Source organism: Rhipicephalus microplus, unplaced genomic scaffold (genome assembly GCF_043290135.1).
Source record: "Rhipicephalus microplus isolate Deutch F79 unplaced genomic scaffold, USDA_Rmic scaffold_28, whole genome shotgun sequence".
NCBI lineage: Eukaryota > Metazoa > Arthropoda > Arachnida > Ixodida > Ixodidae > Rhipicephalus > Rhipicephalus microplus.
Window position 1 is genome coordinate 1097988 of NW_027464601.1, and position 17786 is coordinate 1115773.

General features: G+C 43.3%; 1 protein-coding gene across 7 annotated transcripts in view; it reads left to right on the forward strand.

Moving 5' to 3' along the window:
* LOC142761687 (monocarboxylate transporter 12-B-like) overlaps positions 1-17786 on the forward strand; it is a 145259-nt gene that overhangs the window by 71351 nt on the left and 56122 nt on the right. Inside the window, exon 1 of one of the 7 annotated variants that reach the window (XM_075884322.1) lies at positions 5426-5656. The exons of the other annotated variants lie outside the window; for them this stretch is intronic. Within the exon in view, the coding sequence (XP_075740437.1) occupies positions 5598-5656 (59 nt within the window). The 5' untranslated portion in view covers positions 5426-5597. Of the gene's footprint in view, positions 1-5425; positions 5657-17786 lie in introns of those variants that run through there. 7 annotated transcript variants of the gene reach the window in all.

A 17786-nucleotide genomic window follows, 5' to 3' on the forward strand; every position in this document is an offset into this window, starting at 1 on the left:
AAAGGCACGCACATAATTGCTAATGAATATACAGCCAATACAAGCAGGTGTTGGAGTGGTAGTTCTCATTAGAGGTACTGTTTTTTTACTTACCATTGGCGTTTCATGCATAGATGTTGTGCTGTTAAGCATGATGGCAATGATTGAATGCCTGGTTACAGGGTATGTTATATAACTGCTCTACAATATGAAAAAATTCCATACACCTGCTTTAATTTAGGCCATGGTAAAAGATTGAGGTGGTTAAGATTAGTGTGGTGTTTGCAAATGCGGTGTCTCTCAATGTTATAGTTGGTCTGTATTGTGAAACTTATGCAACCATGTTAAATTTGACCATTTTACGGACTTTGCATGCGTTATATAGAGAGCCCAAAACATCAGGTTTCAGTATAGACGCTACAAGAGTCACTCCTAGCCTGTATAGCGCTTTTTTGAAATTAAGTAGTACGCAAGTTGTCGTAAAGATTTCGACACTAAAAACAGTGTGCCCGTCCCGATTTTTCCGGTATGTAAAATGCCACACGTTGAAACGCTGTTGTTTTAGTGCAAAATTATTTCAAAGAGTGGGAGACGTGGAGTAACAGTTTTCTAACTTGGGAAATATTGGCATCTTGTGTGCAGACTGTCACTTGACACAAATAACGTTTATTTCGCTCTCTCATCTTCTCAGCCATAAAGAATTGACGAGTAGTTGTATGCGTGAATGAATAGTACATCAGTACCCTACAACCTAATTTGTTTAAAGTATACGCACATCAGTAGTTCATCTCGCCACTAGCCTCGGGCAAAGTGACCGGTGGCTATCATCGCAACTCCCTCTGAGAATGAGACACAATTCGGCTATCAGCGGTGAGTTATCGCAGATTTCTGATACCGCGTGAAAAACAGTAGCTCTTAGAACGTACAACAAATTTCTGCCACTTGGTAAAAAGCGATGAATAAAAGGCTGCTGTATTGGAAGGATTTTATTCGCGAGCATTATACGTCGTAAAGCACACGCCGCCTTTACGCGACGGGTCATTTTCGCTGCATTTGTTCTTCGCGTTACGAGCAGTTTTGGTGTGGGCAGCTCATAATAAGCAGCTATCGACCAATGCAGACGCCTAATGAAGTGTTGCCCGTGGTCGAAAACTTGGTATAGACGAAAATATATAAACAAAATGAATATTTGACTCAAGCGCGAATCGAACCCAAGCCTGCTGCGGTGCAAATACATGTTCTAAAAAACAACCACGCCGGTGTCGGAAACGTCTCCCCTAAAAGACTACATTATTTATTGTAGTGCGAGCAGCCCCCTTAACGCATGTTATATCGGTTGGACGAAGCATAGAATCTTACCAGCGTCAATTACTTAAATTTCTGTGTGCAATGTTCTCAAGATAACCACGTCACGTTGCAACAAACCTTGTCTCTAAAGATAATGTTTGCTCTCACTTTGACATTCGAGTAGAGAACTAAGCCGATAAAACGAAACTTAAGGTGGCGGAACCCAAAGTATCTCAGATAGTTAGTCGTTATTTCTTCTGTTTGAACCCGTGAGTGGTGTATAGTTAAGCTGAAAATATACCGTGGTTTTATGTAATATATTTGCGATTACCTCTGGGAAAACTGCTCAAATAAACGGCATTTTTAGGTGCAATCTATTTTTATTCTGGTGAGCCTTGAACATTACAAGTGTCCTGCACGTAGAGTTCTTTCTGGTTGTCCTTATCAGAACGCAGAGCTGAGTGATGGGGGGAGAATGAAAGGAGGAAAGACAGAGAGGTTAGACAGTTCTCCAACCAGCTGGCTACGCTGTTCTGGGGAAGGGGGTAAGGAAATAAATATGACAGAAAAGAGACAAACGAAAAAAATAAAAAAAGGAAGAAGGACAACAGTACGATCCACAGTCTGCTCAGTGTACACGCTTTGACATGCTGGCTAAAAGCGGTCGTGAAAAGGTATCTCCTAAAGACACAATGTGAAACCACCGGCACCTACATGCACTAACAAGGTGACGTTTTACGTAAAGTCAACCTGAAAAGAGTAGAACGGCATGGACAATTATCGTCGTAAAGCCTCCATGCAGGTCTTATCATTTTAAGCTGACGTCACCTACTTAGTGGGTGTAGCTGCTGGTGGTTCGATATTGTCATTTTTAGGGCAACATTTCACAACTCATTTGAGAAACAGTATCTTACTGCAGCTACGCCATGTATTGGTGGCAAAAATAAAACTGTGTTCTTGCTTTAACCCACCTGGCCGTTAAGCAATATAGTTTTGTTCTAATGACGCATGATGCTATAAAATCTTACTGTCACCTGCGTCCCGCTGCCATGTGCTACCCCTGAAGTTATTATAGAGCACCAAATATCGTGCACTTCTCTTATTAGTACAATACACAAGTAGTGCAGCTAAATCTACTTTTTTTCATATTGAAACCAGGCGTTGAGCTTATTATGTTCTGACATTTTCACAATATCTGAGCAAAGGTATATTTAGCTGTTTTAGGTGCTCGCTGAAGCGCCTTGCGTGAAGATCCCGTAGGCAAGAGCGCCAGAATTCTATGTAGTGTATTTAAAGCAAACTAAGTATGCGCACGCCGAAACAGGAAAGAAAGACGCACCACGCACGTTTCAAAACAAAATGAACGTTGCTTGTGCAATAAATAAATAAAGAAAGAAACAGCGCGCTGCCTGAGGGCGACGGCGTAAGGGCAAGAAGAAGCGAGCGGCTCTTTCGGTCGCCATGACGACTTCAGCGACGGAAACGCTACGTATATAAGCGCCGCGATTGTGCTGACTCCGGCCGAGACGGGTGCTGCCACATTCTTCGAAAAACACCTGTTGATGCTCTTGGTGCTGCGGTCGGCGGAGCGTTTGAATTCAACTAAGTAGTGGGAGTTATACAAAGTAGCACCTCCCGCCTGGGGTTAGCAATCGCGTTCTACAGCTTTCTCAATAAAAACTGGCGTAAATTACCGTAAGGACTTTTTGATTGCGAGGAGGAAAACACGTGTGAGTCAACCTGAAATGCATGAAAAAGGCTAGTTTCAGCGTAACAAGAAATAAAATATTTTGATTTTTAATGTTATAAGGGTGATTTCTTCAGTACCTTTACTTGTCAGACTATCCGAAATTAGTATATCTACTTTTTCAACTTCTGAAGTTAAAGACCACCTTCCTCTGTTAGTTGAACTTCTTTTACTAGGCTGAAGCAGAGGGCTTCTCTACCCACTTTCAAAAATAATGGCGCTAACGGAGCATTGCATTCAAGAAACACTTGGCAATAACTTCACTTGGAGGGACACAGAAGAAAATGACGCTGTTGTCTTGCATTTTTAAAGAACACGCCTGTGAAAACTCACAAAAAGCAAGCGCTGGTGGTTATCTCCGGTTTAAAAAACTACACCATAAGCCATGATGTCAAGCATTTTGATGGTGAATGTTAAGTCCTACGTAATTTCTGAAGATTACCAAATATGAAGCATACTGTTCTCTGAGGAGGGTATAGATATATTCTTAGCATATAGCTTCAAGGAATTGGCTGATGCAGTGTTGCTAAAATACAAAAAATACGCTTTGAAAACCGCGACTTCATGCATGAATATTTTGATGTGAGATCTTAAAAAAAACTTTAACGTTTATTTGTTCATCAAATAATGAACATATGACGGTGAAATTAAGCACATCACTGCTGTCAAATTACAGTTGCTCAATTGAAACTTAATAATTCTTTCACTTGAATCTCCCTTTGAACATTACCGGTGAAATGAGCAGCTCAACTGAGCAGCTCACTAAGTGAGCTCAACCCACTCACTTAGTTTTGATTGGTATTAAGATTCACCCCTACCTTCTTTTTTCTCGCGATCGATCATACGTCCTTCGACTTTTGGCTCGTTTGGGTGAGAGCACTTAAGTTGGGACGAAACCGCTACGCCGTCGGCCTTGGATACAACTCGTTGTAAACGCTCGGGCATTTATTCCTGTGGCAAACGGCAGAGTGATGTCACGACGTGGTTCGAGTTCGTGTTTTGCGCCGCAAATAAGGTGGCCGCGTTTCGTGGTGTTTAAGTGTTGTTATTTTTATAAACGACTTTGCTTTGGCTGCTTGTCTTTCATATACATATTGCACTCGGCAAAATGAGGAAGAGTTGGAGGTACGTATGCTTGTTATTGACTGCGAAACCGGCCTTACGCACAAAGAGGTATACCTAGAAGAAGAGCGTACCCGTCAAGGCCGAGAGGCGTGCGGGCATGGCATGTATGGACGTGTGTACTAGTCTGACATTCATACAGGCGGTACTATCCGCACATTCATACTGGCTCAGCGTAACACTGACGTGGGATTTTTCCGCGTGATCCCGCAATTTTACAATTTTAAATATTCACCTAATGGCGGCACTACGTCACATGATGCTTATCGTGTGATTACACGACACTGACATTTGCTCGTAATAGGCCAACTTATTTTGTATGCGTGTCATAAAAACGCTGGAAATGGGACAACAATACTACCTGATTGAACGGGATTGCTTTTGAACGTTGTGGTGCCTAATTTTAAATATGTGCTGTGTCAGTCTTTTTTTTTTGTGTGTAGGCCGGCTCTATCTTGGGATCGAGCATTTTCGATTTTGACTATGGTCCGCTTAATTTTTGAGGCAGGCAAAGCAAATTATCAGGGATGTTCTCTGTTGGGAGTGGGGCATCTCAATTAAGGAAGCACACCAGGGCGACTTTCAACGTTGTTCAACTAAACTTTAAATATAGCCTAAATAATGCATTTCATGACGGCCACAGAAACTTTGATTGTGAACAAATTTGATTTCCGGAGCCACCCACGTTGGCCTTCAATATTGTTGAACTGAACTTGCGATTTCAGCGCAGTTGCAGTCTTTTCACAGTGGGCAAGGTCAGTGTCGAGCGTGGCTGAAACCAATTTTCTGTGTGGGCAAAATCAATTTTGGTGCAGACCTCTCAAATTTTAGAGATGGGTCCGGTCGCCTTCAGAAGCGATCCTCTTAAGTTTCCAAAGAGGCTCAATTGAGTTTGAAAACTGAGAAAGCCAGATTTTCTAGATGTGGGCTATTAAAATTTTATGTCATGGTCAATAAAGTTCTGTGAGCGAATCAGGTGTTTCTGAACTTTTAAGCAAAGTGGAAATTTCCTATGCTTGTCAGAAGCGCAGGTCAGTCAAGAGATTAAAAATACAACCATCATTAAGCCACTCGGCGCTTGTTATATCCTCGTACCCTTCATTAGGGCGGTTACCGAGCCCCCACAACCTTATGGTGTCATATGGCGCAGCGAATCCTGCTGCTACATTGCCGTTCACGAAAATATAAGAAAAACATTTTTGCCATTACTTTCAACGTAGTCGCTTGGCTTGTTCGCCATCTTCCTCTTAGGCGTGCTTCTTACGCACGTTTCACATCCCAACAGAATGAAACTTGCGTGCGCTCGGCCCAGGTGACTCTAGGTAGCATTCACATTCTAGTTAGCCACTGTGGACGTCGTGCTACTGTGTTACGAATGAGTGACATCTATACAATAGACCAGTCACCAGATGCATGTGAACACTCCACGGCAGTATAGATACCGAATTTCCTTAAGTCAGAGATGTCAAGTATACCAGCGGATAACATGGATACGTCCGACACTCGCCCATGTCCGATCAGGTAAGATGATGACCAATGAATGTTTTAGTCATTTGCTTGTTTACAGACAGCTGTGGAGTCAGCGTGCTTTTTATAGGCCGCATGTAAGCAGTAACGACAAGTTCAGCCACGTCCGCAACGCGTTTCCCATCGGTGCACCTCCTTAATAGTTTGCTTGCTATTTACACGCTCTGGCAATCGCTCAAGTGCAATTGACGGAACTGTACTGAGGCGGGTCACGCAGTCGAACTTCGACGATGTTGGTGTTCCTACAGGCGAAATGCAAGTTTAACAGTGAAAATCACTTCAGGCGTGCTGGCATGAGTTTTCAGATATAACGGGGCGTCGCTGGGTACCGCTGAAACTGAAAATCGTGACTAATAAAAATAAAAGCACTGCCATGAAGCTTGTCTTGCGTAGTATTGATTGACGATCAATTTTTTCGCAGCTACTGTGCCAGGCTTTTTCGCCTAAACGCGAGAGTATATCGAAAAAACTGGCTCTACTAGGCACCTAAGCGAAATAAAGAAAATCATCGTCGTTTATTTTTAAAGGGACGACGACACATGCAGAGCGAATAGAATCACTTGTTTGTTTGAATGGATATGCTTGTCATTGCACCGTCTGACAAGTATTTGTCCTAATAACGTACGGACACTGCGTTACAGCCACCATTATAATGCAGCACTAGTTTTCTCACAAAGTGAATCATGTTGCACTGACCAGCCAGAAATAATGTGCTGATGTTAATTCATCAATTAGAAAAATAACGAAAAAGGTTTGAGCGAGAAAACTGCGCAAATCAAAAGCTGCAGAACCAAAATGAAAAATGAAAGAAATTTACAACTCTCGAAAATTGTTGCCCTCGGAGGTACCAAGTAGAATGCACTAATACTTTTACGTCGCTTAGACGATTCTGATCCCCTGCCATGGTGGTCTGGTGGTTATGAAACTCCAGTATTGATTCGCAAATCGGGCGATCGAACCGCGACGGCCACATTTTCGATGAAGGCGACAGTGCCTGAGGACCGTGTACCTAAGCCTTGGTGCTCGTTAAAAAAACCAAGGTGGTCAAAATTTTGAGAACACTACACTATGGCGGCTCTCGCATTGATATCCTGGCTTTTGGAATACAAGCCCCAACAATTAAAATTATAATATTGTGTAAATGATATTTTAAATTTCGTCGGGGATTAGTGGGCTACGAAGGGCAGTGCAGCGTACGGGCAGTGCAGCCCGTAAACAGCCGAAACGGGAGAGCCCTGAATTTCAATTTCACTGCCTCTCTGAGCATAAAACAGCCAGGTAAATTCAGGCAAAAAAGTGCATGTACGTACCAAGATTTTCAAGTAGCGAGCTTTACCGTAGACTGGTTTAAAGATATAACTCTGCATAATATTGTAAGCTTAATGCATGCCTATGTGCCACAGTTCCGAAACGGCGATATTTCATGAAAATATTACCGAAAGGTATGAGAACTCTCCAATATATTGCGACTAGTGTTCTTGCGAATATCGTTATAGAAACGTACCTATCTGCAATTGCTAGGTAATAACGACGTTGTAGGCATTCCAAAAGTCTCTTTCTGTGTGAGTGAAAGATCGATGTACACAAAGAAATAAAGCAGTTTACCGCATGTTAGGCAACGACACTCATGTATCTTGGTTACGAATTCAGATAAACAGCAGTGATGAAATACGGTTCTTTGGTACCCACATCTGTTCAATATGAAAAAAAACAGCAATGCATTATTCCATAAGTGTGAAGCACTATGACGAATACGTAGCGTTGGTTGAACGTGCGAATTTGTAAATACGCTTGTTTGAATACTCCTCGTAGTACCGTGCTTTGCGAGAGCAATTTTCGAGAAAAGTTCACCTAGATGCACGCCTCATTGAGGTTTTGAGATGCACGATTGCAACTCGCCGTAATCTGCACAGGACGCAGGACACTCATTGAGGGGATGGTGGGTTCACAATCTCCGCCTTCGTACACCTGGCGTAAGACTGGCAACAATGGATTTGTTTTTCTATCAGCGCCATGATTAAAGGATCATTATCTGCTGAGCAAATGAATGCTTTTAACTCCTCAGTGGCATGTTCGCCTCTAACAATACTTTTGACAGGCACAGGCATATCTGGATATTTTGCCGCCATCTGTTTAAAGTGGCGAAAGTTATTCGAGCGTTCACAACAGTTTCTCGGGTGGAAACAACTTTTGGCATAAAGCCAACGAAGAAGATTTTATCCAAATCGTTCTCACACGGGAATCATTGCTTACACCGGACCTTTTTATGGCTTCTTCTGGTAGCCATAGAGCGCCAAGCGCTTGCTTTGAAGAATGCCACATAGACAAATTTCATAGAAGTACAAGAAGCACATGCATACTATTACAGGCTGCAGTAGATTACTGCCAGGAGCCGACGACACAAAAGGCGAACGTAAAAGCCAATGTGTTTTTGAGTCCTTCGTCTTTTTGGAGCATCCCGTGTTTGTTGTTTTATTTTTCTGATTATTTCTATTTTTTAAACTATTCAGTGCAGTGGGGCTACAAAATCACCACCTGTAGCTCCGCGAGACATCTGGCTTATCAGATTATCAGCAAATGATGAGCAGTCATAAAAACTTAGGGGCTAGAGATGACCATCGTCTTAGTTTGCGTGTGAAACGTGGGCTCGCGCAGACGCAATATGTTGGACTGTGGCTTTGCGAAGCGAATATTCCGGCATGCTGAGTTGCCGGGAGCCGTGTGGAGGTTCTGGAAAATTGTGTGAGAAAATTCAGTAATTGATCATTTTTAAGACCAACTCTCTTTTTCTGTCAACCTACCGTTTCGTAGACACAAGAAAACACAAGCACAACCCCGAAATCTCTGTCATATAGGCAGGTATGGAAAAATTAGTAAAGGCTGGTGTCGCGACTGCGTATAAGCTTCGACATCTGTCTGCTGTTTGGATAGATAGATAGATACATAGATAGATAGATAGATAGATAGATAGATAGATAGATAGATAGATAGATAGATAGATAGATAGATAGATAGATAGAAAGATAGATAGATAGATAGATAGATAGATAGATAGATAGATAGATAGATAGATAGATAGATAGATAGATAGATAGATAGATAGATAGATAGATAGATAGATAGATAGATAGATAGATAGATAGATAGATAGATAGAAACTGTCGGCGGGGCTTTGATTCACTAAGAAATAAATCACATAAAATAGGCCCAAGAACGCGACCTTTCATACCTACTGCGGAAAAACTACGATGTTAAAATATGTTAGGTGTTAGAATACTCTCCGCACCAGTGCTGCCACAGTATGTTCCGTTGCCTGAACATACGTGGCTGCGAGCCATTAGATGGCGCCATGGTCGACTGACAAAGTGATGCGGCGCTGGCAGCTTGGAATTTCACGGCCCCTTCCCTCCTCCTGACGTTTTTGTTCTTAGTGGTATTAGGAACACCAAAAGAAATCGAAGGAAAATTGTTTTCACTTTTAAATGAAAAGTGGATGATGCTTAAGAAAAAATATTGGCATGAAAGTGCCTTACGCAGATTGTGAATGTCACGGAAACAGATGAATAGAGCTGTACTCAAAACCCACCAAGTACCATTTGCGCGAAGTAGTGCTTTCGTTTTTTGAAGGTTTTTATTCACAAAAAAGTTAAAAATCAACCAACGCACCATCCCTTAATAAAAAACATGTGGTCACGGTGAGTGCATTTATGTGGGGGCTAACTGCAAAAACAACCGTGTGCTTAGATAAGATGTAGGTGATGTCAATGAATAGAATCCGGCGCGGCGGCTACATTTTCGATGGAGGTGAAAATGCTTGAGGCCCGTCTACTTATAGAATTATATGGACGTTATTGAATAGCAGATGGCCTAATTTTTCAGAGCCCTCCACTGCAGCCTGTCTGATAATCACACGCTGTTTTGATAGTTCGATTGATATGTGGCGTCTAACATCCTAAATCCGCCGTATGATTAGGACAGACGCCACAGTAGAGTATTCCGGAGATTTAGACCACCTTGGGTTCTTTACCATGCATCCAAATCTGAGGACACGGGCCTACAGCATTTCCGCCTCCATCAGAAATGGAGCCACGGCAGCCGGGATTCGATCCCGCGACCTACGGGTGAGCAGCCGAGTACCTTAGCCACTAGAACACCATCTCGGGGTGCTGTTTCGATACTTAAAGGCACAATAAAAATAATAATGATAATAGATTCGATGTAGGTGCACAATCGACAAATACGGGTGGTCATAATCACTCAGGATCCCTTCACTACGACGTCCCTCACAAAAAATTATGATTTTAGAGCCTACAGCGCCCAAATACTTCGCAAGTATAATTACTCTTCAATTGGAATAATAGTTGGAATATTTTGTAGTATACACTAATATATTCAAACGCGCTAGCGAAGATTCGACGAAGAGGAGGAAGAGACTCAAGAGGTTCTGTTGTCCGCCCTCGCCCAGCAGCCTCAGCGTAGCGGAGACGACAACCTCGTTGTAGTTAAAGACACTATTCTACCGCCATGGTCCTCCACGCGGTGTCATTAGCGACCACGGACGTCAGTTCATTGCCGACGTCGTTGAAGAGATCCTGCGTCTGTCTGCCTGCCATTTCCGCCATGCCACACCATATCACCCGCAGACCAATGGTCTCGTAGAGCGCACGAACCGGACTCTCACGAACATGCTGTCTATTTATGTCGATTCTAAGCACAAAAACTGGGACGAAGTGCCACCTTACATCACGTACGCGTACAATACCGCGAAGCATGAGACCACAGGTTACTCTCCATTTTACCTGCTGTACGCTCGCTCCCCACAATTTTGTCTCGACACTATACTACCTTTTACACTAGACGTGGAAACCTCGACAGCCGAGACACTCTGCCGCGCAGAAGAAGCCCGTCGCATCGCACGCCTCCGAACCTTGGCATCCCAGCAGCGTTCTAAGAAACGTTACGACACCTGCCATCGCTCCGTAACTTATAGTAAGGGCGATCTTGTGTGGTTATGGACACCAGTCCGCAAACGTGGTTTGTGCCAGAAGTTCTTGGATCACTACTCCGGTCCATTCGTCATTCTTGACCGCCTCAGCGACGTCACGTACGTAATCTCGAGCGTCACAAGCAATGGTCGCCGCTCTAGCAAAACACAACTGACACACGTTGCGCGCCTTAAACCGTGCCACCATCAACCATCTGAGTGACTCGCCCAGAGGGCATCGTCTGCGAACCGGGAAGTGAAACGCGCTAGCGAAGATTCGACGAAGAGGAGGAAGAGACTCAACTGGCTCGCGAGCGACGCTGTGGATCCTTCACTGAGCTACACCTCTGCATTACTCATCTTGTAAATAAACGCGTTCCATCGTCACAATATATTGAAGCACTCTAAAAATCGATAAGACAACTTTACTGCATCGCATCATAGGCACGCCCACTGAGAGAAAGGTAGCAGGAGGGGTGTGGCCGCAGCACTAAGTCACATCGAAAAAGGGAGGGGCAAATGTGTGATGACCCCCACCCTCTGATGAGGAACCATCAGCCCACGTGTGCAACGCATGGATGTTACCGACTTCCTGACGACGTCGTTTTGGTGCTTGCACAGCAAGAGGTTTGCTCTTCCGGGCTGGTTTGCTGGGTTTACTCGGCCGTCTGAGATATTTACAACTGTTCCTAAATTAGGTGAGAATGACATTCATAGATAAAACTTGCCTCTGTGGAACGTTAAGAAGGACCAATCACTCCACGTAGTATGTGGTTAAAATCATTTCTTTTGAAAAATATTTAGCGCAAACATGGTCCGTAGACCCAACTAGGTCTGCCGTCAGAATCGCAAGCGCCGCTGCTCCAGGTAGTCACTGTCGGACAGCACCTTAAACAGAGACACAAGCTTCACACAAGTCCAATAGCCAAAATGTGAGTTCGGCACAAAACACATTGTATTCATTTGACAAACCTCTCCGCCATTGGATGCCATCTTCGTCAATAGAAGATCTTAAAACGCACGTAAACAAAAAAGCTGGCATGAAAACAGCATGGTCGCGCATACCAGCAAAAAGACGCAGAATCAGTGGTTCGCTCGTTGCTGCCGAAACACCTGGCGCCACTTTTCCTAGCGTCCTAAAAAGGCACCGACAAAGCGGCACGAAAACTGATAACGTCCGGAGTGTAATCTTGACGCTGGAGATTCGTTATTGCACTTTTAACACCTGTGGGGTATATTATCGCCACCTGTTCATGTATATATTCTTACATTGCGGGGAAAACTGCTGTGTGTAAGGTAAAGGTGAAGTTCCCTCAGTAGCAACGACAAGTGCCTTCCACTACGTCTATCTCAATATGCCTCGTCCCCTAACACCCTTACTTTTCGTAAGGATGTTAGGGGGCGACGCACAAGAAATTGCATAAGAGACTCCGTGGATGGCCCACATAGAAAAGAACAGGAGTCGTCATCACAGATAGCAACGATGCACGATAATCCTCCACGTGCCGACTAAAGAAACTGCGATAACCCTGGAAGCCTGTATCCAAGCATCACGGACACAGAAAACACTGCCCTGTCTGCAGTTGTCAGGATAGCAAACATTTCCCTTCTAATCTGTTCGTATATAAATCTGGATTAAAATTTATTTTTTGGCAGTTCTCACACACAGACCAAATTCCTCTGTGTGTTTGAGGTAATCCTAGTCGCTCTATTGGGAAGGAATTTTAACTTGTCGTCTGAAACAATTACAAGTGGTAAATGACAGATTGACAAAAAAACTAAACATTATTCTTCGCTACAGCTACTTCATGGTTTGACGAATCACGTCATGGAAGGATATATTAGAAAAAAATTCATGTACGCACAAAAAAGCAAACGAATAGCGTCATCACCTGACCAGGCCAACGCCCTTATAGTTTCCTACATAGCGTTTCCAACAATATTACCTAGAGCAAAATCTGGCACTGCGATTCCTCAGAACTCCCTCATGAGAATTATGGGAAGTACATGCTTCAGATTAAGTTGCGCTGGCTAGCGAAGTATCCACGGATTCTTTTCGACAGTTTCAGTTTCGTGCTTCCGTAGCGGGGTTATAGTGGGGTGCAGTGCAAAGCACTGAAGCAGCCCCATTGTTGTTCAAAGAGGCTGAAGACTACTATGGCTCAGATTTTCTGCGGCTTCAGAGCTTCACCACTCGTATTTGACAGTCTAAGCAAAGCGTCGTCCACTCACTGCTGTGCATAGATGTACCGTCTCATGCCAGAACGGAATATTACATCGAGTTTACTTTTTTCTCAAGTGCGTCTTGCCAAAAATCCTTTAAATCGACTGCATAACGACAACGAAGCTAAGTAGACGGACTTTCACCCTTCTTTTACTTGACTTCACAACAAAACGAGATGTGCGTTGGTAGAAGACCACTTGTACAGACGCACCTGGCAATGCAGCAGACAAATGTTTAATGTTTCTGATTTTATCCTGTACGGTCATTTCCACAAATAGATAATGTGTTCTTTCAAGAGCAAAACAAGAATGTTTGTCTTCAAATGTAAAAAATAATTAATTATTTTTTATTACTGAATCTCGAACACAGTGACAGACATATGCATACCTTAGTGGGTATACTTGTCCAGGTTTCACTTGTACCGCATGACCGCCAAAACGTTTTGCGATAAAGTTTACGTACAAAATACTAAAGTAAGTTTATTTTAAATATAACTTCATATCGCTTTGCTTCACACTAGCCAAACAAGCGTCGAGAATCTCGAGAACGCCATCCACCGGAATCAGATCCTAAGTCTGTATTTCCCTTAATTCTCGTGGGGGTACAAGCACCTCTGAGGAATAACGCGTAGACACTAGCTCTTTATTACACGGTAGGTGCTAAAGTATTGTATGTCCTTCTTCTTCTTTTTGCTGCACTGCTAATAGCACATTACCTTTCTTTTTTGGACTCGCATCTTTCTACAAGTCTGGGAAAAACATCAATGACAAATGTTCTGCACAACGAAACTTGTAATTTTTACAGCTCGGTAGCCTACTACATTTTATGTGGCCTTTTGCAGCTCATGCCCATCGTTTCTTTGCGTCTATCCTAAGTCAATTGCAGTACGAAGTAATCTTTCAATGATGCCTGGTTGTCCATTGCGTGAGTTAGTGAATCTACTTTGTCCCTCCAGCCCTTTCCATTTAGTCGCAATCACCTATAACCACTTGCCATCCTCGTCGTGCTTCCCGTATACCTTGGTATCCTTTTTCACGTTCCAAATGGCTATTCGCTATGTTTCCTTCATATGATGTTATGTGCTCACGTGCCCAGTTACATTTTTCACCTTATCATCATATATGAAGTATCGGCTACTCCTGTTTTTCTGATCCACACCCTATATTTTTATCTCTCAGCGTTGTCTTTATTGTTTTTGTTCTATGACGCCGTCTGTGATGCCTTGCTTCTATGTTCTATGTTGCTTTTGAAAGATTACCCCGTACTTTAGCACATGGAAAACTAAATACTTCATCTTTGAGCATCAGTTTTAGGTTCCCCATCTTGAGTTCAGAACTTGTACGCACGTGCACCAGCCCAGCGTTTTTTTTTTTAGTCTTCCTTACTTGAAATGACACTGCTGTTAATATTTGGCTTACACATAGCCTTCATGCACCTCCAAAGTGCCGATAACGTCCTTCGTACCGTAACTTTATTTTGAAAAAGACATGCGTTTAGATACTTTGACGCAGGTTCAACAAATACCACGTGATAAGGAATACATTGCGTTATGAAGTGGAATATCATACTTAAGGAATGAGATTTGATGAAATGGAACGGAACGAGGTTCACTGCAGTGGGGCTTGTAGACTATAGCAAGAATTAAAATTTACCCAGCATTGTATCGGGGTCGAGATTTGCATTTACCATCTTAACGTCTGGTTGTGTCCCCTCATGTGCATGTAGTAATGCGCATTTTGCGACGACAGACCAAGCAACTTGTGAAGCTGTTAGCCTTTATATCAAGCTTCGTTTTCGTCGTGCCTCTTTAGCCTACATATAACTGTGGAGGCCACTCACCTATCTTCTCGTCCATAACACCGAACAAATGTTATATTCTCGCTCGCCCGCTTTCGCTAGCTCCCAGCGCTGTGAAAAAGTGGAAGAAACTGATATACCGGTATTTACTGTATTTACATTCGAGTATAATAAAGATGAATCGAACGTCAAGGAAATTATGTTTTTTTTCAACAACGCTTCAGTTCGGTATGTGCGTCACAGGAATAAACCGGATGCTCGAAGTTATACAAACTTACGATGATACCACAGCATGCCGGTGTGATGGTACTTAAAGTTCATAGCTTAGAAAAAAAAATATTCGATGAGCCATTACACGGGCAGGTGGAAATGAGTGAATGAAATACTACTAAATAGCACACACGCATTACAGCAGTTGATTGATTGATATGTGAGGTTTAAAGTCACAAAACTACCATTTGCTAATGGGAGACGCCGTAGTTGAAGGCTCCGGAAATTTCGACAACCTGAGGATCTTAAACGAGCAGATTACAGCAGTTGAATTACGATAGATTTATGTATGGCTCCCAATAACGAGCACAGAGCATTTAGTTGTACTAATGATGAACATGAATGCAAAGAGGCAAAATTGCAATCGAGGATAAGGTAATGATTGACATGCTGACAGATGGCTGAGAAATTGTGTTAGAAAAACTGGCCACATCCATATGAAGTGTATCTTGATGGGAAGAGCACCAGGATCTTGGAAGAACGCAACATCATTTTAATGCATAAGAAAGGAGACACCAAGGACTTGAAAAATACAGGCCGATCAGCTTACTGAACGCTCACTACAAACTATATACAAAAATAATTGCTAATTAAATAAAGGATACATTAAAGTTCCAAAAAAGTTATGACAAAGCAGATTTTCCACAAGGCTACTTTACAATAGACATTATTCGTAATATTACTCAGGCATTAGAGAAATGCGTGGAATACAACCAGCCCCTATACATCGCTTTCATGGATTGCGTCAGGCCGTTTGACTCAGTCGATACATCAGCGGTAATGCTGGGACTAATAAATCGAGGCATCGACGAACGCAACATAAACATACTGCAAGTAATCTAAAGCGGATCCGTAGTCACTATAGTTCCCCATAAAGAAAGCGACAGTCTCAATAAAGAAGGGTGTAGGGCAGAAAGACGCGATCTCTCTAATGCTATTCACCACGTGTTTAAAGCAGGTTTTCGGGCCCTATAGGTTGGGAAGAGATAAAGATAAGAGTTAATGAAGCGTACCTTAGTAACCCGTGATTCACTGATGACATGGACTTGATGAGTGACTCTATCAGGGGAGGAATTACAGTTCATGAATACAGAACCATGCACAGAAATCAGAAAAGGAGGATTGGAAATTATTAGCCAGAAGTATGAGCAAAGTATTGAGCAACAGCCTCGACAAAAAACAGCCCTTTTGCGATAGATGAGAGATACGCTGGCGTTTTTAAGGGATATGTCTACTTAGGACAGGTCGTAACTGCGGGGCTGAGGCATGACAGTGCAATAACTAATAGAATAAGGATGGGCTTGATCGAATTCGGCAAGCATTCTCAAATCATGAAAGGTAGTCTGCCGCTAACCCTCAATATGAATGCATATAACAGCTGCATCTTGCCGGGACTTACCGGTACTTACCAACGGGATAGAAACCTCGCATCATACAAAGAAGTTTCAGCTGAAATTGAGGACGACGCAGCGAGTCATCGAAAATAAAATTATAGGAGCAACCTTAAGGGAAATGAAGAAAGCAGAGTGGGTGAGGTAACCAAAGACACTAAAGATATCATAGTTGAAATCAAAAAGAAATGGACATGGGCCGGGCACGTAGTGCGCAGGCAGGATAAGCACTGGTTTTTAAGGTTAGCTGACCGAATTTCGAGGTGAGGCAAGTGGTTGAGAGGGAGACAGAAAAATAGGTACCCAGACGAGATTAGAAAGTTTTCGGGTCTAATGCGGCAGCAGCAAGCATACGACCGAGTTAACTGGCGGAACATGGGAAATACCTCTGTCCTGCAGTGAGCGTAGTCAGGATGATGAGTGATGATGATGATATATGTGAACCTACAAAGGGCAGGAGAAATATACAGACACACAAACACATCGCGGCAGCTAAATTTGAACTCGCGGCCTCAATAACTCAAGGCAGATGCTCCAGTTATGTGCTACACAAGGGGTTTTTCGTTCGCTTTGCATCATGCAAAAAAAAAGCTCGTGAATGTGCCTTGGGTGCGTACAAATGACTGTATGGTTGGCGCGCTGTCCAGAATGTTGACGGCTTAGCAAAGAAATTTAACTTGCTCAAGTAAGTAATGGTTCCTGTGTGAAATGGCTCGCTTTTTCAACTTTCTTGGGCTGTGGTGGATTCATCTTCAATGCGAAGGCGGATGGAGCGAAAACGCTTCATCAACGATACGTTGCGGTGGGCTAGTTGTGCGACATCTCGGTATTGTCTCGTTACCACTCTTAGCCATAAAATGATAGAAAGTAATCCTAAAATTCAATATATCTTGTAATATACTGTTACGGGGAAGATATGTTCTCCGACAGCAGGTCTCGCTACACGGCTTAAAGAGCGCACAGGCCAACAGGCAAGCTCGATAGACGAACCCACTACAACCACGTTGTCGTCTTCCCCCTTTCGGGTGCCATTCCAGCTGTGCCGAAGCGACCGTTTCATACACGTGGAACCACCCTGCCGGTAAGACACCGTCTCGGTGCCTGTTAATTGAGCGAGTCCGCGTTGTAGGGCTTGAGACGGGAAACGTGGACTATTTCTGTTCTGGGTGCAGCAGCCGATGAGTTGTGGTAGCGGCAATCTCATAGGTCACAGGTGTGACCTGATGGAGGACTTGGTAGGGCCCAGCGTATATAGATAGTAGTTTCTCGCAGAGGCTGACACGTAGAGATAGAAGCCACAGAAAAACAAGAGATCCTGCAGAAAAAACGGCATCCTTATGTCGACGGTCGTAAAGGGACTTTCGTGCAGTCTGCAACGACGATAACCGAGCACGGGCTACCGCGCGTGCCGTGAGTGCATGGGTGATTGCATCCAGAGCGTACGAAGTGGAGAATGGT